Raw genomic sequence first — 20,909 nt, 5'->3', positions numbered from 1 at the left:
AGTTTATTAATTGAGCTGAGGTCTGATAGGGTTTGTCCTCAGCTTCAGCTTGGGATGGAAATGGTGGTGCTGGAGTCAAAGCAGGGGTGGGAAGGCAAAACTTTAGGAGCAGCCAGGCTGCACGCTCGACAGGAGAAAACAAACACAACCACAGGCTGCTCTTGTGGGCTCTCTGATACAGCTCTTCCCTGGAATTTTTGCTTCCAAACAAACAGGGAAGAGAGAGAAGTCATCCCCACTTTGCTGTGCTGAACCTCAAATGATCACCTGTGGCACAGGGAGAGGAGAACCACAGCAGAGGTGGGGAGAGCACCTGCCCTGCCTGGCCACGCTCAGGATGACACCTGCTCAGGTGGGAGGGTCCTGGCCAGGACACCACTGAGCCCCTGGGTGCTCTCAGGAGCACAGAACTGCTGGAAAAACACTGAAAAATCAACTTACAGCCCTTTCTCTCTCAGCAGGGATACCCAGCCATGTGGTACCTTCCTTGTGGGCGTCCCAGACTGGGAGCATTTAACAGGAGATGCCTTTTCTTGGTCAGAACCTCCAGTCAAAGCATGGGAAATGGGATCTGCCCATGGATCCAGCCTGTCCAGATCCCTCTGCAGAGTCTGTATGAACTCTCATACTCTGAGAGTCCAGCAGATGAACACTCCCACCCAACTTGGTGTCATCTCCCAACTTGATCACTGATCATTTATCAGATCACTGATAAAGACATTGATAAGAACTGTGCCCAATACCGAGCTCTGGGGAACTCCACTCGTGACTGGATGCCAGGAAGGCACAACTATTCACCATCACCCCATGGTCCACCCATAACTTCATTGCATGTGATGCAATACACATTTAAAACTCGGCCTAAAATTTTGGGAATTCATTTGGTTCGTGTGTCATTATTTAAAAATAACTTGTGGAACCTGATGTCCAAAAAAGCAAGTATTCAATCACTGTAAAATTGAAAAAATGTTTGCGGTGTCTCAATTTGAATATTTTATGGTGAAGCACCATTTCCCACCATCAAGGCTGGGATTTCTGCCCTGTCTCCCTGCCAGGGCTCCCCCAGCCCTCTGTGGGTTGCAGCACTGCTCTCTGCACCTCTCTCTCTCCACATTTCACTTGCCCAACTCCCAAACCTCTCCAGAACTCCACCTCTGCCTACACCTCCGTGCTTATCTGCTCTGCTCCCACCCTGGGCTGCATCCCTGCCCCTTTCCTTATCACCCTGATTTCACACACACCACTCCATGGCTGCTCCCCTGCCCTCCTGCAAGCTCACACAGGTCCCCTGGAGCCCGAGCACGTTCCTGCTCCTCTCCAAATTTGCCTTATTGGGATTTTCTGGGCTGAGAATCTGCCCTGCATGAAAAAATATATATTTTTTTTAATTTTAATTTTTTTTTCCATGCATCCCTTGCCCATAGGGAGAAATCTCTGCCTTCTGCAAACACCTGGCTCTGTGTGGGTATCCCTGGATTAGTCACCTATGGGGACAATGCCCACACTGCCCTTGGGTGGGGACACACTCCCCAGCACATTATAGGAGGAATTTGCTCAGAATCAGGCTGGGCCTGGCTCCATCCCAGCTCCACAGGCCTCTCCTGCTGGTCCCTGGCACTTTTTGGCACTGGGAGCTGTGACAGGAGAAGAGCAGGAGAAGATTGCAATAACCACACCAAGAAGTGCAATTAAAAGAGAAAGGGAGAGTGAGGAAGATGAGAGAGTGAGGAAGAAGATGGCAAAGTGAGGAAGACGGGAGAGTGAGGAAGAAGATTGGAGAGCATCACACAGGGTTTCATTTTGGCTGGGGGTATGAAGTCCAAGGAGAGCCAGCTCTCAGCTCCCAACCTCATGAATTCCATGGGCTGGGGAAGCAGCCAGGAAGGTCCCTGATGGATAAACCAATTGATCCAACAGGGAACACCTCTGGAGAGGGAGAAAATGCTGGATAAACCCACAGGGAGCATCTATGAGGAGGGAGAATGTGCTGGATAAACCCATTGATCCAGCAGGGAGAACCTCTGGGGAGGGAGAAAAGGCTGCATAAACCCATTGATCCAGGAGGGTCCCTGCTGGATAAACCCATTGATCCAGGAGGGTCCCTGATGGACAAACCCATTGATCCAACAGGGAGAACCTCTGGGGAGGGAGAAAAGGCTGCATAAACCCATTGATCCAGGAGGGTCCCTGCTGGATAAACCCATTGATCCCGCAGAGAACATTTATGGGGAGGGAGAAAAAGCCCTTGGATGTCCAAAATTAGAGACCTTGCTAGGATCACATCACCCTCCCCTCGCTGTGCTGGTGCAGGACAGGTACAGAGCCCCACCCTGGCTGGCTGGTGCAGGTTTGGGGGGAATTCTTGGAGCTCAGCAGATGAAAGGGCTCCAAGGACTCCGAGTCCTTCTCCTCATTAGTGGTGACTCCCTGGGAGTCACATCCAGCACAGCAGCTCGTGCCACCCAACCCTCAAAAAAGGTGCTGGGTTGTGACAGCCCTGCCTTGGGCTGAGTTTCTGCTGTGGAAAACAAGTTTTGTGACCCTTCAGAGAGATCCATGAAACTGGGGCTTGTCCCTGGCGAGCACAGAAAGGGTTTCCTGAAGGATGAGCAGGGAATTTGAACAAAGATCTCTGACAGAGCTGGACCAGGGAATTTGCACAAAGATCTCTGGCTCTCCCTCTCAGGCAGATCTGGAGCAGCTGTTCCAGGTGTTTTGCCAAAGAAACAGGTGTAGGAATCACGTTGTAAGTGGAGTTTGCCCTTTAAAAGCAGGAGAGCAGGAGTTTGGGAACGGACTGCAGCTGGATGTTAAGGAACAGATAAAATGCAGCCAGCTCTGGGCTGCTGTCAACAAATTAATTCAGTAGTTTCAGCCCATCTCCTGAGAAAAACAATTAAAACAGCCAAATCCTCACTCCTAATTGCGTCCCCCTTTCCCTCACAATTCCCCTGGCCTGTTTGGGAGTTCATTCCCAGCAAACTCAGAACAAACCCAGCCTGAAGAAGGGGTTCCTCTGCATATCTGTCCTAAGCAAAGCAGGGCCAGATTTAGGCACAGAGGACTTTCCCCGGAGCCAGGGCTTTCTCTCTGATGCGTTCCCAAAGGGCTGCATCTCAATGAGGAACCTGCACACAAACAAATTTATGCAATCAGCCTGTCCCTAGGACAGAGCAGGGAGACTTCAAAAGGGAAAGGCCAGGGCAGAGCTGAGCTTAGATCCAGTGTCAGCCCCTGATTTCCAGCCAGGGGAGGCTCAAGAGATGAAAAGCAGATGCAAGAACTTAGGCTGATGCCCTGGGGTAACGGGGAGAAGAGAGAGTGAAATCTGAATTGATCCCCAGAGGGGAGAAGGAAGCAGGATGTGAACCTCCCCTTGAGAGGAGGGCAAAACAGGGCTGGGATGGAAATGTGGAGGGCAGACTGAAACCTGAGCTACCCAAGCAGGAACAGCAATGACATCCAGGGAGCACATGAGAGCAGGGGGAGGTGGGAATGAGAAACGATGAGAGAGATCCCCGGCGGGGAGGGAAGCCCTGGTGCAGTGAAATTAAATGTGCAGGGAGTTTTGCATCCCAGATATTAATAACAAACTACCCGGCGAGCTGGGCCCTCCTGTGCACCTTCAAAAGGATGGAGGGGAGGAAGAACTTGTCTGTGGTTGAGCACAAGACGATGAATCAGAGGATGGGAGTCCAGAACCCACCTGTGAGCAGGGCCCTGGGTTTCAATGCAGCCCAATGTCCAGGGGCAAGTGGCCCACGAAGCATCCCCTGATCCCAGGTGCAATGACAGAGCTCAGCATCCCTGGGAAAGGCCAGGCTCTGTCTGCAGGACTCCTCCCCGCCTCGCACAGGCACCAAGGGATGCTGAGCCCATTAGCAAAGAGCCCTCAGACGTGTGGGTGGAAGGTACCAAACGAGGTCAGGGCGCTCGTTAATGGCACTGAAAAGGGATTTTCACATCTCAGTTTGCCCACTTTGAATCTCTCACATCACATGTGTGCCTACAGGACATCAGCTGTGGAGCCCTGAGATAAATCACCCTGCTGCCTCAAAGCTGGAAATCCCACACAAAGCTCCAAAATTAAAGTTTCTTTGGGCAAGGAGTGTCAGATATGAAGAGAAGAGGGAGAGAAGTTAGACAAGGAGGTCCTGAGGGGAAGGAACCGCTTCAGCTCCTCCTGTAAAATCTCACACAAACATCCAAAATTAAAGTTTTTTTGGGCCAGGACTGTCAGATGTGAAGACAGCAAGGAGAGGAGTTAGGGAACCCCTTCAGCACCTCCTGTGAAACCTCACACAAACCTCCAAAATTAAAGTTTCTTTGGGCAGGGACTGTCAGATATGAAGAGAGCAGGGAGAGGAGTTAGACAGGGAACCCCTTCAGCATCTCGTGTAAAATCTCACACAAACCTCCAAAATTAAAGTTTCTTTAGGCCAGGATTGTCAGATGTGAACAGAGGGAGAAGAGTTAGATAGGGAGGTTCTGAGGGGAGGGAATCCCTTCAGCACCTCCTGTGAAATCTCACACAAACATCCAAAATTAAAGTTTCTTTGGGCAAGGACTGTCAGATACGAACAGAGGGAGAGGAGTTAGACAGGGAACCCCTTCAGCACCTCCTGAGAGAGCAGGACAGGAACACACAGGATGCTTGACCTGCATCAAGCAGGAGGAATTTTCACCAGACCCAGTTGGAAAGGCTTTCTAGGAAGCCTGTTGGAAATCCACATCCTCACTCCATCCCCTGACTGGGGTGAACCAAAGGCAGCAAAGAACAGGAATAAAGAACCAGCGCTAAAACCGAAGATGGGCCCTGCTCAGGCACCTCAGAGCCTGCCTGTGTGTCCTAAACTCTGTCAAATCTCCCAGCCAGATCGGCGTCAGATTGATGTGATTGATGATAATGACAGGTTTGATAAACAAATGACAGCCTGTCCTGCAGGGTCAGCATCTCGCTGGCATGAAGAGTGCCTGGCACATTTGGGTAGGGAGCAGGGGCAGACCCTGCCCAGCTCTGCTCACACAAAAACCTGTGTGCTTCATTTCAAGGGGGACAAAATCTGTCAGCATCATTTCAAGGGGGTCAAGATACCTGTGAGCTTCATTTCAAGTTGGACAAAAATCTGTCAGCATCAATTCAAAGGGGACATTTCCCCTCCCAGCTCCAGAGAGCAAGGAGTGTGGAAACCTAGAGCACTGGGAATATTTCTATGTCTGCTCTGGAGTGCCCTGATCCCCAGGGCAGCACTGATTTTGGCCCTCATCCATGGAGAAAGTTTCCTAAAGACTTCAAGATAGACCAGAACCCACAAAAGTGTGGAATTTAGAGATTATAGAGAGAAATTTAGATTATAGAGAGTAGTGTGGGGGTATCACTTGCTGAGAAATTGAGATTTTGGGATTTTTAGTGTGTTGTGGGTGGGAGCAAGGTGGAGGGCACAGGGTGTTGTCCTGGGTTTCTTCTCCATGGGTTTGGGTGGCATTTTGTATTTGGGCAGAAAAGTCCTCATTGAGGGCTCTGTGGGATCAGTTACTGGGTTAAAAGGGAAAATAATCCAGGTGTCAGTTCTTAATTGGATAGTTTAGTCTTAAAAGACCTTGGAACAAGAGACTGTTGGCCATTTTGTGCCTTGCTGCAGAACTCATGGTTGTGAGACTGTTTTACTGATAAGAAATAATAAGCAAACACCTGAGTCCAAACATGAATTACTGTCCCAAGAGCCTTCAATCCAGAGAAACCCACAACAAGGGAGAGCTTGAGGAGCTCTCATTCCCTCCCTGGAAGGAGAAGAGCTGATGCTGCCTTCCTCCCTGGACCAACAAGGTGCTGCCATCACTTCCCTGCTGCAAAGTGCATTGTCCTGCATTGCCTTCATTTCCTGCATAGAATGCAGCTGTGCATTGCCCTCCTGCAGCTGTGAATTCTCCTAATTCCCTGCACAGAAAGCAGCTGTGCATTGTCCCCATTCCCTGCACAGAATGCAGCTGTGCATTGCCCTCCTGCAGCAGCGCATGGTCCCCATTCTCTGCACAGAATGCAGCTGTGCATCGCCCTCCTGCAGTGGTGCATGGCTGCAGCTGTGCATTGCCCTCCTGCAGTGGTGCATGGCTGCAGCTGTGCATTGCCCTCCTGCAGTGGTGCATGGCTGCAGCTGTGCATTGCCCTCCTGCAGTGGTGCATGGATGCAGCTGTGCATTGCCCTCATTCTCTGCACAGAATGCAGCTGTGCATTGCCCTCCTGCAGCACTGCATGGCTGCACAGCTCCCTGAGCCGGGCTCAGCCCTCACACCACTCACACAAGCCCTGGCACCTCCCAAAACCATCAGCCCTGCACGCCTGTGTGCTCCCCAGCCTGATCCCAGGGCTCAGCTCCAGACACCTGGCTCTGCACAGCAGCTACAAACACAAACAATCCTGAATTTCCTACAGGGGGATCAAACCCCAGCAGAGACCGCAGCACCTGGGCAGGATCAGCTCCCATTGCAGCACTCCCAGCCCTCATCCTGCTCCCAGTTTGAGGCAAATTTTCCCATTTTCACTCAGATCTGTCCCTGGCCACCATCCCAGCCCGTCAGGAGGTGGATGATGTCCCCGTGCAGGCTGCCAGCAGCGAAGGTGAAAGTTTATTGCTGCGCCTTTGCATTTCCCTGGCCATAAACAGGAAACAAGCAGCATTAGACTCTCTAAATAAAAAAAAAGCCAAACCAGATAGGCAAGGCTGAAGATGCTGCTTTTTCCATCCACACCCTTTTCCCTCTCATTCACATACAAATTACTGTTGCATCCAGGTGGGAGGAGAGTTTGAAGAAGGGGAGGGAAAGGGGGGGAGAGCAGAGATGTTTGCCAAATAGGCTGAGGGATCAGAGGCAGCTTTCTCATAAAGCACAGGGCTGACCCACAAACTGCTCGAAAAACCTCAAAATCCACAAGAGTTTCCCTCCCTGCCCCGTTTGCAGGGTGAGAGCAGCCCCAGCAGGGAATTGGGAGGCAGGTTTGGGGTCTAACCAGGTCACTCCACCCTTCCCATCCCGCCTGGAGCGCAACTCAGGAGGGAGGGAGGGAAGCAGACCTGAAATGTAGGCCATCTACAAAGGCTGGGGGAGAGGCTTAAACGATGTGAGATTTATGATCTTCAAAGTGATTAGAGCCCAGCACTCCAAATAAAGGCAAAGAGAGCTCCTGCAGTCAGTTTGGAGTTGGGTTTCAAACCATCCTGCCCTGGCTTCGGTTTGAAAACTTGAATTGCAAGCTAACGAAAAAGCAAAACCCATCCAAAACCAACCTCAAACCCCAAACCAAATTAAAAAACCCACCAACCTCCACCCCTAATGAAAGAGCACAGCACCTGATTTTACATGAAAACACTTTGATATTTCCAGCTCTCCTCTCTTCCTTTTTTCTCGTCATTTGAAATCTATTTGCTGAATTGAGGATGAATTCAGCAACAGCTGAGGTCAACCCTAAATGTGAGTGTGGAGCCCGTGCGCATTTGGGCTCCTGCTCGTTTGACAGAATAATTTAAAATAATAATTATTATTTTAAATAACAATACTTTCAAATAGCAATTATTATTTTAAATAATAACGATTTAAAATCACTCTGCCCATGGCCTTGGGAGGGCCAAGAGAGGGAGACAAAGAGCCTTGCACAGCTCTGTGTCCACTCAGGGATTGGTACATCCCATCCCTGGCATCACTGCAAACCCCCTTGGTGGGCTCTGGGCAGTCAGAGCAGATTAGAAATAAAACAAAACAATAAAATGAGCTCATTCAGAGTATTTTGCTTTTTAAACCGTGCTAAATCCCCAGCTAAGTTGGCTACTCAGTTACACAGACAAGCGGGAATAAATTAATTGGATTTTGTGGCGGCGTTTTGGTGGAAGGAGGAAAATAAAAGTGGAAATGCCAAAAAAATTAAAAAACAAACAAAAACCCAAAAAACAAAACAAACCCCAAAAAAACCCTCAAAAAGAAACAACTAAAACCAAAAAATAACTGAAACCCCCCCCAAAAAACACCTCAAAAAACCCAAAAAACCCCCCCCAAGAAACCCAAAGAAACATGGGAAAAAACCAAAAAACCCACAAAAATAACAAAAAAACCCCAAAAAACCCAAAACAACAGCAACAAAAAAAACCCAAAAAAACCCCCAAAAAAACTCCCCAAAAATCCCCCCCAAAAAACTAAAATAAAACTAAATGTAAACCCACAATTTCTTTTTAGGAGGAGGATATTTATACTGCCTACAAACCTGGCTGCCCCCACAACTTCCCCAGCATCCCTGGCTAAGACCAGCAGTGGCTGTAACTCAGCCCTGCTCCATCACCTTTCCTCAAAAGGAAAGTATTATTATAAATTAAATTATATCATAAATATAAATAATAAATTATATAATAAAGGTTGGATCCTGGCTGGATCCTTCTCCCTGCAGACACACAGAGCTTTTTGTTTGCAGCTGGGGATTCCAAACTCCTGGAAGATGGCTGAGCGTGTCAGGACACCTTTGGTAGGAAAAGGGAGACCCACCCAGAGCTGCAGCAGCCAAAGCAAACAAACAAACAGAGCTGGGGCTGACATTTGTCACTGCACTGCCACCAAGGCAAGCTGGAGGCACAAAACGCCACGTGGGGAAGGTGCTGCTGCTCACAGGGAGCTTTTGGGAAAGGTTGGAGCCCTGGGATTTGGGGGAGATGCAGAAGGGAAGAGGTTGGGAGGCTGTGCCAGCATCAGCCTTGAGTCTGTGCATGGAGCTGCAGCCCCTTGTGCATCCCAGCTCTCATCCTGCAGCAGGGCAGGGTTGGATCTCCAGGCTCCTCTTGGCCTTTCAGAGAGCATTTTCCTGAAATCTCAGGATGATTTGGACTGGAAGGAACCTTAAATCTCCTCAAAGCTCATCCCATCCCAGCCCTGCCATGGCAGGGACACCTCCCACTGCCCCAGGATGCTCCAAACCCAATGTCCAGCCTGGATTTGGGCACTGCCAGGGATGCAGGGGCAGCTACAGCTGCTCTGGGCACCCTGTGCCTCCCCCCAAGGGCTTTAGGGGGCTGTCACCTCCTGATTTTCAGAGCCACACAGGAAGGTCTGCAGGCACTCAGGGAATTCTTTCAGCTGGACAAAGCAGCACCCACAGCAGGGCCACAGCCCCTCAGCTGCTCTTTCTGCAATTGGGCTTTGCTTGTCCCATATTTTATCTGCTGCCTTGCAGACAGGAATTTGACTCCAAAACCCCCAACCAGCTCATTTTTGGTGCTGGCTGGCACTCCTGAGGCAGCCCCCGGCCTTTGTCCCTGCCCACCATGGTGCTGCCACTGTCCCAGCACTTTGGCGATGGATTTGTATCCTTGCCACCATCACTGAGGTGCTTTTAGTTTCTAAATGATGATCTAAAAAACTGTAAAAGCCAGAAAACCCCTCGAGCAAATGGTCATTTTTAGGAACTCTGTAATTAGCTGAACTTTTATAAATTAGGGAGAGGGAAAGCAGAGGTGCAGTCTGTCATTGTATCCCACAAGGGGAACTGGGAAGAAATTCTGTGGGTTTTTTTCTGACCTAACAGTTTTTATCTCTTTGCAGCACAGTGAGTAAATAAAAAAAAAAAAAAAAAGAGCCATTCCAGAAAGGGGAAAAATAAAAATTAATAGAAAATAAAAAACAGCCAGGGAGCATCTTACCTGCCTGTTAAAGTCCAGCCCATTCTGTTCATTCCCTACAAGGAAACAAAGAGAAAAACACCTCAGTGTTAATGACAGCACTGGTGGGAGCTTTCCAGAACTTGGGACACACATGACCAAAAAATTGGCCCTGGGAGAGCAAGGAGAGGAGGAGGAGGGTGCAGAAATGGAAGGATGAAGGCCTCTGCAGCATTCAGGTGGTGCCAGCCTTTTTGCTGAGGGATAATGAAAGTGTTCCTGCCTGGGAGATAGCTGGCCAAGGGTGGGGGAAATCACGAGGGAGATTCCAGCAGAGGTGAGCTGGAGGACATCACAAAGGCGCAGGGGAGCCCAGGGCTAAGTGTGGGAAAGGCCAGCAGGGAGGTGGCCAGGGCTGCTCACCCAGGACCTTCAGGAACTGGGTAATTGTGGCTACCTGGAGGAACACAGGGTGCCGTGGGGTTGTGCTCCAGAGGCGTCTCCTTGATTCCAAAAGAGATTGGCAGGCACAGGGGGGAAAAAAAAAATCAGACAGGTCCCAGCCTGAAGGTACCGCACAGGCCCTCACTCATTCCCCTTTGATGATAAACATCCCCCCCGCTCCCCATCACACCTGCCAAATTCATCAAGAACATCACAGAGCAAAGGTTGTGCTCCCCACAGATCCTGTTGAATGCTGGAAGGGATTCCACGAAGCTCTGGAGCTGCAGAGGCAACCCCAAGACACCCCTTCACAATCCCCAGGCCTTTCCCTGCACAATCCCCAGGCCTTTCCCTGCACAATCCCCAGGCCTTTCCCTGCCAGTCCAGCCCAGTTTGTGATAAAGGGCCTGGAATTGTTCTCATCCCGCTGGCACAAGCCTCCAGGCCCTCCTGCTCCTGTTTTCTCCAGGATAACCTTCCCCACAAAGCAGAGCCCTGGGATCTGATCAAGCTCCAACACATTTTCCAGCAGTTCAGGGCTCCTGCAAAGAGCTGTGCAGGCAGGAGGGCAAATCCTGCTCTGCCATGGATTTTCCTCAGCTGAACAAGGCCTTTTTCCTTTCCCAGCACACATTTTTCCATGCACGGAGCATTCCCAGGTGAATCAGCCTGGATGCTGAGGGGGAGCGTGCTTGGTACAATTATCCACGGATGGCAAAACATTGGAGAGTCAGGGATAACAGAGCTTGGTGGCTGCTCTCTGCTGTCTAGAAACAGCCCTGGAGATTTAATCTGGGACCTTTAAAAAGCACTGGCTGTGGAAACAGAGCTGTGGGACTGTGCTGTGGAGCAGGGCCACGGCACAACGAGCTGCTGCCCCCTCAGCTTGACATCTGCTCACCCTCTGCACGCCAAGCAGCTCTGAGCTTCCCCCAATCTGAAATCTCCTCACCATCCACACCCTAAACAGATCTGAGCTTCCCCCCCAGTTTGAGATCTCCATCTCCTCATCCCCTGCTCCCCAACCAGGTCTGAGCTTCCCCCTCAATTTGAAATCTCCCTCTCCTCACCATCCACACCCCAACCAGCTCTGAGGTGCCTCCTCAATGCTAAAATCTCCTCCATCTCCTCTTTCCTTGCACCCCAACCCTCAATTTGAAGTCTCCTCACCATCCACACTACAACCAGCTGTGAGCTGCCCCCTCAGTTTGAAATCTCCATCTCCTCACCCTCTGCACCCCAACCAGCTCTGAGCTTCCCCCAGTCTGAAATCTCCTCACCATCCATACCCTAAACAGATCTGAGCTTCCCCCTCAGTTTGAGATCTCCATCTCCTCACCCTCTGCACCCCAAACCTCAATTTGAAATCTCTCTCTCCTCACCACATGCACCCCATCCCCTCTGAGCCCTCTCCCCCAGCCTGGCTGCATTTCTGCCCTGCTTTTCCTGCCTTCCTCCCACCCTGCTGTCTCCCTCCCCAATCCCAGCCCTTTATCTCTTTCCCCCCCGTATAATTCCCTCTCTCCAACCCCCTCTGCTCCCTGTCCAGCTCTCTCCAGCTGCTCCCTCCTCAGGAATGGGGCTCATTCATTGCCTTCCAGCTCCATTCCAGCCCAAAAAGCCAAGGAGGGCACATCCAGCGATGGGAATGCTGATAGCATTAATGGGTGATCACAATCAGCATCCACACACCTGAGCAGGACCGCGGGAGCATCTTCAAGGCCCGCAGTTTCTACCTTTGAAACCCCCACGGGGTATGTGTATGTGGGGGGGTGTTTGATTCCATCTGCAGGCAGCGGCTGAAGGGGAGCAAAGCCAGGAGGGAAGGAGGAAATAAAAGCTCCCAGCTGCTAAAATAGAACAGGAAGGAAAAGGTAATCTCCGGGTTTCTTGGAGACAGGAGTTTCACTCGCGTTCAGCGGTGATGAGGCAAGATTCAAAGAGCTGCAGGGGAATCCCTGGTCCCAGTGAGTCACCAGCACTCACCCCAAAACTTGGAACCTGAGAGGAGCAGCTGGAATGGAACTTCCCTGCCCAGCCCCACATCCTCCAGAAAAACCTTTCCCTGCACAGCCCCACATCCTCCCGCACAGCCATTCCCTGTCACAGACATCTTTTATGAAAAAGCCTTTCCTTAGGATTTTTCCTCCTGAGAAGCTGGGAGGCCTCAGGAACAAAATGTAAACAATGGTTATCTGCTGCTGTGGAATGCAACAGGTGCATCTGGGATTGGTCTCATGTGGTTGTTTCTAATTAATGGCCAATCACTGTCAGCTGGCTCAGACTCTTTGTCCGAGCCACAAGCCTTTGTTGTTAATTCTTTATTTTTCTATTCTTAGCTAGCCTTCTGATGAAATCCTTTCTTCTATTCTTTTAGTATAGTTTTAATGTAATATATGTCATAAAATAATAAATCAGCCTTCTGAAACATGGAGTCAGATCCTCACCTCTTCCCTCATCCTCAGACCCCTGTGAACACGGTCACATTTCCCTGCACAGCCCCAAACCCTCCAGCACAGCCTTTCCCCCTCTCCACAGCCCCATGACACACTCAGACATTTTTTTTTTTTCCCCCTACAAAGTCACCCACAGCATCCTCCAAGACCCTGCAGATCAACATGGGGGGATTTGGGAACCCCCCAGCAGGAATTCTGTGCCAGATGGGCAAATACTCCAGAGCCTGGCACTCTCTGGGGTGTCAGGGACAGACAGAAGGAGCAAGAGGCAGCTCCAGAGGCCATTCCTGCCCTATCTGAGCCACCCATCTCCCTGGCACCAATGGCCCTCTGGAGATGGCAATTCCTCCTGGCTGACTCCAAAGGGACCCAGGGGCAACCAGTTCAGCCTCAGATGTCCAAGAGGGAGAGATTTAAATCTGGGAGGGGTGATTTGTGCTGCCAGTGGTTATGTAAATGGGAGCTGGATACACAAATCACCAGTGCTTGGGCACAGATTTATTTGCAAACAAATCTGGTCTCTTTATTTTTTTCTTTTTCTGTTTCAGTAAATGTAAGAGTCAAGTGATCGCAGTTCTGAGCCAAGGTTTGGGTGTGATAGGGATAACAGCTCTCCTCTTTCAGTTGAGCTGTAACTTTCCTACAAATGCTTTATAAAAATAGCCTCAGCTTCCTCCCAGTTTCTGTCAACATCAGGACTCACACTGCAGCACTCATTCCTCTCCTTAAAGGAACAAGCTGTTCAAACAATCTGCACTTAAGATGTAATCTTTTCTAGCTCCAGGAGATAAAAAGAAAGAAAAGTGTAAGTGGCAGCAGATTCTCTCTGCTGCTGCAAACTGCCAGAACTCCACTCATTTTCATGGAGCTTCAGCCCAGCCAACAACTTGATTTTTTATTTTTTTGCTGCACCAGCCAAACACAATGGCATCCAGAACCTCTAGAATCTGCTAGATCAGTCCTCCCCCTGCTGAAGTTCCACAAGGCCAGGAAATGAATCCCTGTGTCACAGACATCTTTTCTGAAAAATCATTTCCTTAGGATTTTTCCTCCTGAGAAGCTGGGAGGCCTCAGGAACAAAATGTAACCAATGGTTATCTGCTGCTGTGGAATGCAACAGGTGCATCTGGGATTGCTCTCATGTGGTTGTTTCTAATTAATGGCCAATCACAGTCAGCTGGCTCGGACAGAGAGCTGAGACACAAACCTTTGTTATTATTCCTTCCTTTTTTATTCTTAGCTAGCCTTCTGATGAAACCTTCCCTTCTATTCTTTTAGTGTAGTTTTAATGTAATATATATCATAAAATAATAAATCAAGCCTTGTGAAACATGGAGTCAGATCCTCATCTCTTCCCTCACCCAAGAACCCCCGTGAACACCATCACATCCCTGGGATTTCAATGGGGAAAGGCAGCAATTCCCATCCCCAAGACTTCACCCTGCTGCTCTGGGTGCCTGGAAAAGCAGAGATAAGCTCAGCTGGCTCCCCAAGCCAGCAGCCCAGGGTTGTGCAGCTCTCCTTGGTTCACCTGGCAGCTGTTTTGCATAGCCCTGGCATCAGATCTGCTGCGAGTTTGCCTGGGGAGGTTTCTCTGGGGATGGGCAGTTCCCCCCCACCCCGCTGCCATTCCCTGGAAAAGGCAGGCACGGGGATGGATCCACGGGGAGCTGAAGAGCCAGGCCGGCCCTGCAGGAGGAAAACAACCTCGTGGGGGAAAAGGAAAATCAGGGTGGCCTTCATCTTCACATGGGTCACCTGCAGGGAGTGACAGCAGCAGGGCTCATCCTGTGCTCTGCAGGGACAGGGGGTGAGGAGGGGATTGACCCCTGGAGGTTCAGAGGATGAGGAGGTGATCCCTGCAGGGATGAGGAGAGGGTCCCTGCAGGGACAGGGGGATGAGGAGGTGATTTCTGGAAGGACAGGAGGATGAGGAGGGGATTGATCCCTGGAGGTTCAGAGGATGAGGAGGGGATCTCTGGAGGGATATGGGATGAGGAGGTGATCCTTGGAAGGACAGAGGGATGAGGAGGGGATCCCTGCAGGGACAGGGGGATGAGGATGAGGAGGTGATCCCTGGAGGGATGAGGAGGGGATCCCTGCAGGAATAGGGGGATGAGGAGGTGATCCCAGCCTGCAGCAGGTGTTGGGGAATTCCTGCAGGGATATTTAGGAGGAATATGGGAACAGCTGGGGAAGCAGGGCCAGGCAGACACCAGGCAGGGGTTTCAGCTGCCTGGGCTGAGATTCTGAAACTCTCAGGTGCCAACTGCTGCAGGCTCCCCTTGCAGCCCTGCAGAGGCAGCAGCAGCTTCCAGAGGGCAATTCTGGCCCTGAGACAGATGGCACAGGGCTGAATCACCCTCTGCAGGTCCCTGCTCCTGCCTGGGGTGAGCAGCTCAGGCTGCAGCCTCAGAGCATCCAATATCTAAAATTCAGATTAATCTCACCTATCCTGGAGATTTTAGCACCCTGTCTGAGGAAGGATGCCACGAGAGATTGGCAGAGCAGGCTGGGTGCAGGGGGCATTTCAAGGGGCATTTCTGATAAATTCACTCATTCCAATCTCTCACCTCAAACAAGGTGTGAAGTTCAGAGATTGCCCAAGTGCTGGTAGAGAGGAGAGTGGTAATTACTGTAACCATAACCAGTGCTTGTCCCACAAGCTGTAAATGAAACCAAATGCCAAATGCTCACCTGCACTGAAGGAGTGAGCAAAACAAGATATTCAGCATGAAACACTCCTCAGGATTCCCACTGATTTTGGAAATTCAGGCTAAACCCAAGGCAGTGCCTTCATGCTACTGCTTCCACCAGCCACACCAGTGATTTCCCCAGTGCAGGGGGCATTTCAAGGGGTATTTCTGATAAATTCACTGGTCCCAATCTCTCACCTCAAGCAAGGTCTGAAGTTCAGAGATTGCCCAAGTGCTGGTAGAGAGAAGAGTGGTAATTACTGTAACTGTAACCAGTACTGTAAATGAAGCCAAATGCTCACCTGCACTGAAGGAATGAGCAAACCAAGACATTCAGCACAAAACACTCCTCAGGATTCCCACTGATTTTGGAAATTCAGGCAAAAACCAAGGCAGTGCCTTCACGCTGCTGCTCCCAGCAGCCACACCAGCTATCTCCCCAGAGCCAGCAGGCAGCCCTGAGCTCTGGGACCTCCCTTAAATCACCCCCATGGATTGGCCACCCTGATTGCCTCCAGCTGCTCCCAGCAGCATTGGAGGGAGCAGGAGCTGCAGCTGAGCGGGCACCAGGCAATTCCCTGGGTTCCCACGTGCCCTGCTGGGATGCTTGATGCTTCCAAGGCACTTTTTTAAAGTGTTTTTTAAAGTGTGAGCAGGATGGGGAGTTTCTGAGGCAGCCAGCTAGGGCTGCAGTTTTAATTTGCTCCAAAAACACAAAAACCTCCAAACCACCAGAGCATCTCCATGGGAAAGCCAGGGCTGGGGAGCAAAAGTGAATCTTGTGCTGACTCAGACAGCTCCAGACTCCAGGGGAAGCTTTCACTGAACACCCGAGTGCTTCATTTGGCTGCGAAGCCCTGGGTTATAGAAATGCCTTCCCTTTGTCAGCAGTGCCCCAGAGCAGCCCCTGTGCAGCCCCTTCGTGTGGGGCAGGCGAGGGGAGAGCAGCACAGCCAGTGTGGGAGACTTGGGCACCTTCCAGGAGGAAACCCGAGGGCAGCAGTTGTTCCCACGGAAAACATTTCACCTGCAGGTGCTGGGAGAGGGCAAATCTCTTCTGCTAGACCAGAGGCAAGAGGCAGATCAGACCAGCTCTTCCTTTGCCCCTCTAATTCAAGTCAAACCAGCCTTTTGTTCCCCTTTCCCCTCCCCATCCTTTTTTATCCTCTTCCATAATGGGATGTTTAAGAAAAAAAAAAAAAAAAAAAAAAAAAAAAGAAATAAAATAACCCAACCTCAAACCCTAATCACCTTCATTTGAATTTCAAATATCCCCCTCCTGGCCTCCCCCACGCCCCAACTGACTCGGAGCTGGGAATATGGAAATTTCTCCTGCTCGCCTTAAATGTGGCTGTGCTATGAAAATCATCAGCCCTATGCAAATCCCGAGCAGCCCCAATTGCCATGGCAACCAGCTGTTTCCAGCCCAACTGCTGCAGCTTTCATTTGCCAGGGACTTGTCCCGGGGCTGTGCATGGCTGCAGGGGGAAGAGAGCACAGGAATCCTGGAGGCTTTGAGGAAAGTTTCACGAGGGAGAGAGAGGGAGAGCCAGCCTTGGGGAGCAAAGGCGTAGCCCAGCGCTGAGCTCAGCGTGGGGCTGGGAGAGGCCAAGTTTCCTCAAAAGACTTTGGCCTGGCAAGCTGCTTCCAGCCCGGGATGAGGAGGGAACTGCAAACGGCAGGAGGAATGAAAGCTCCCAGGAAAAAAATAAAAAATGAAAAAAAAGCGGCCAAGGTGGGAGAGAGCACGGGCTGAGCAGCCCAACGTGCCATCCCTCACCTGTGCTGGTCCTCTCACCTGAGCTGGGGGCTGGCACAGAGGCTGGGACCTCCAAACCCATCCCAGCATGATCCATCCTCTGGAAGGATCCATCCTTGGAAGGAGCCATGCTTGGAAGGATCATTCCTTTGGGAGGATCCATTCTTTGGAAGGATCCATCCTTGGAAGGAGCCATGCTTGGAAGGATCATTCCTTTGGGAGGATCCATCCTTTGGAAGGATCCATCCTCTGGAAGGATCCCTCCTTTGGAAGGATCCATCCTCTGGGAGGATCCATCCTCTGGGAGGATCCACCCTCTGGAAGGAGCCATCATTTGGAAGGAGCCGTGTCCTTCCCCTCCAGCTCCCAGGCTCAGCCACAGAATTCACAAAATTCACAGAATCGCAGAATTTACAGAACTCGCAGAATTCACAGAATCACCAGGTTGGAAGAGACCTTCAAGATCATCGAGTCCAGCCCAGCCCCAACACCTCACCCAAACCCTGGCACCCAGTGCCACATCCAGGCTTTGTTAAACACATCAGGGATGGGGACTCCACCACCTCCCTGGGTAGAACATTCCAGAACGTTATCACCCTTTCTGTAAAAAACTTTTTCCTGATATCCAACCTAAATTTCCCTTGGCACAGCCAATCCCCCCATCCCAGATGGTGCCTCAGGTTTGGCTTTTCTGTTTTTCAGGTTCTGTGCTGCTTTAGTGTGTGGGTCTGGGTTCCCATCAGGGGATGCTGAGCTCTGTGCACAGAGCAGGGAGACAAAACAATTCCTGCTCCAGCTGGGCACCAAGGACAAATGATCCCAATCTCAGCCCAGGAGCACAAACACCGTGGGCTGGAGAGAGAAAAACAAGCAGGGTGGGACTGCAGGGGCTAAAGCTGGAATGGGACAATGAACTGCAAGGTGCAAATGGAGCAGAACTGATCCAAGGGAGAGACCCCGGGAGCGCTCGTGCATTTTGGGGCCATTTTGGGTCATCTTGGGTTCATTTTGGGACCATTTGGGTCCATCTTGGGTTCATTTTGGGACCATTTTGGGTTCACCTTGGGTTCCTTTTGGGACCATTTTGGGTTCATTTTGTGACCATCTTGGGTTCATTTTGTGACCATTTTGGGTTCATTTTGGGACCATTTTGGTTCATCTTGGGTGCAGCCCTGGCTGGGCCCTTGTGCTGCCCAAGGTGGATCTATTGAGAATATCCTTTTAACAAATCCCTGCTTTATTCTTTAACTCAGCCTCTCCAAGACACCCCAGGAGCCACCCAACCCTCCCCACACATGTCCCACAGGGCACCCCACATCCCCCCAGAGCTGGGGTGCCCAGCACAGCCAGCCCTGCTGGCAGAGCCCAGCTCCTGGGGTTACAGGGTGGGGAGGGAAGATGCTGGGGCTGCCTGCAGCTATTCCCTTCCCCGTGGTTGTGTTTGAAGCGCTTCCCTATCGCCCTTTTTGTAAAAGCTTTGGCTTCCCCCCCATAGCCTCAACAGATGAAATCAAAGGGAAGTAGCTCTGCTTGGTGTAACCTGTTTTGATGGAGGAGATAACCGGGGAACAAGTGTCTGACACAAACAAACAGACAGACAGGGGCAAGTCCCACCTCAGCGTTCTGTTGCATCAGATATCAGCGCTTAGATAAACCACAAGAAGGGGGAGATCTCTGCCCTGGGGCTGCAGGACCAGGGGCGACACTCAGGCACTGCCAAGCCCCCACAGTTCCCATCAAAAAAATCAGCGAGCAGCTCGCTGGCATGGCTTTCATCAGTTGGGAAAAAAAAAAAAAAAAAAGATGAAAAGAGCTCCCAGCCAAGCAGAAAACTCGCTGCTCTTCGTTACCCCCCATGGAGGCTCAGCACCCGTGCCAAGGCTTGGGATCAGGCAGGGAAAGGGGAAAAAGGAGCTTAAAACCAGAGGGGTAATCCCTGCTCAGCCTGCCCCGCATCCCTGGGGTGATGGGGATGGCAAACCAACCCTCATGGGGGCAACTGGTGCCCATTCCCCCTCACACACATGATCAAAAAAAATTCAGAGCTGAGCAGTTAAGGGAGAGTTAATATTCATAGGGCTGGGTAGTGAGAACCCTTAGAAATTATATTTTTTTAAATAATAGTTTGTAAAATGGCAACATTTCACTGTAATCGGTAGATTCGGGATCAAAAACCCACAAATTTCTGGAAAACAAAATATTTGCTTTTTTTAAAAGCCCTGCAGCAGCCCCAGTGCCAAGGCTTGGAATCAGGCAGGGAAAGGGGAAAAAGAGCCTAAAACCGGAGGGGTAATCCCTGCTCAGCCTGCCCCGCATCCCTGGGGTGATGGGGATGGCAAACCAACCCTCATGGGGGCAACTGGTGCCTGTCCCCCCTCGTATGATTTAAAAAATTCAGAGCAGAAGTTAAGGGAGGATTAATATTAATATACCCTTAGAAATTATGATTTTTTTAAAATAATAGTTTGTAAAATGGCAAAATTTCACTGTAACTGGTAGATTTGGGATCAAAAACTAACGAATTTCTGGAAAATGTCCTTTTTTAGGAGCCCTGAAACAGCCCCAGTGCCAAGGTTTGGGATCAGGCAGGGAAAAGGGAAAATGAGCCTAAAAGCAGAGGGGTAATCCCTGCTCAGCCTGCCCCGCATCCCTGGGGTGATGGGGATGGCAAAGCAACCCTTGTTGGGGCAACTGGTTCCCCCTTGCACATATGATTAAAAAAATTCAGAGTTGAAGTTAAGGGAGGATTAATATTTGGGCCGTGAGAACCCTTAGAAATGATGTTTTTTAAATAATAGGTTGTAAAATGACAAAATTTCATTGTAACCAGTAGATATGGGATTGAAAACTAATGAATTGCTGGAAAATGCCCTTTTTTAAAAGCCTTGGAATCAGGCAGGGAAAGGGGAAAGGGAGCCTAAAAGCAGAAGGGTAATCCTCTGGTTAAATGATTAAAAAAATTACTAATGATTAAAAAAATTCAGAGCTGAAGTAAAGGGAGGATTAATATTCACAGGGCTGGGCAGTGAGAACCCTTAGAAATTATATTTTTTTAAATAATAATTTGTAAAATGGCATCATTTCACTGTAACCAGTAGATTTGGGATCAAAAAGCCACAAGTTTCTGGAAAAGATCTTTTTTTAAAGCCTTGAAATATTTTCTGTGGAATTGGTGTGGATTAAAAGAATTTAAAAAAAAAAAAAAAAAAAAAAAAGCACTGAGTTCTCCAAACCTCCTACAAAAAGGTGAACGATTTTAAGAATTTTGTCAAAAAAGAAAAACCCCCACAATTATTTCAAACACTTTCAAATGTGAACAATGCCCCAAATTACCCCTTTCTCTTTTTTTCCCTCTTCTAAGCCTGGAATTGGCGGGGATATTAAAGGATGAGATTATGCATCTGCTGCTGCCACTTCCCATCAGATCTTTGGGCATCAGTTTTAGATCAAGGGCTTGGTTTACAAAAGAATTTTGGTATTTAATTCCTTAATTTTTTCTTTTTATTTTCTTTTTTTTTCAAGTTTTATTTTCTTTTTTTTTCAACTTCTGGGAGCCAGCCTGCATTTTTAGTGATGAAAACTAAAAATGCAGGCTGGATATGTACACATGGGAGGATTTCTAGGTGTAATATAATTAATTTGGTAGGATATCTTTCCTTTTTGGGGGTTTATGAGCTGTGTGAATTGGCTTAATTCGGTAGGAAATGGGAAATTTAATTAATGAGTCATCAGCAGCCACTCTGAGCCTTTTCCCACATAAAGCAGGGAACCCAAACACAACGTTATTTGTAAATATTCCTCTAACAATGCCTGCAAAGAGCACAAAAACTTTTATCTTTTTATTTTCTTTTTCTTTCTTTTTTTTCAAGTTTTATTTTCTTTTTATTTCAACTTCTTGGAGCCAGCCTGCATTTTTAG

At 49.6% G+C, this 20,909-nt stretch overlaps 1 protein-coding gene across 1 annotated transcript in view; it reads right to left on the bottom strand.

The window, feature by feature from the left end:
- Positions 1-20,909, bottom strand: part of POU2F3 (POU class 2 homeobox 3) — a 52,147-nt gene that overhangs the window by 20,998 nt on the left and 10,240 nt on the right. Inside the window, 1 exon segment of the mRNA XM_054291489.1 lies at positions 9,679-9,713. Within this exon segment, the coding sequence (XP_054147464.1) occupies positions 9,679-9,713 (35 nt within the window).

Source organism: Melozone crissalis, unplaced genomic scaffold (genome assembly GCF_028551555.1).
Source record: "Melozone crissalis strain CALT ecotype California unplaced genomic scaffold, PUWL_Pcris_2 ptg000092l_1, whole genome shotgun sequence".
NCBI classification, from domain to species: Eukaryota; Metazoa; Chordata; class Aves; order Passeriformes; family Passerellidae; genus Melozone; species Melozone crissalis.
The sequence above is the reverse complement of the archived record's forward strand: the minus strand, read 5'-3'. Positions and strand labels throughout refer to the sequence as shown.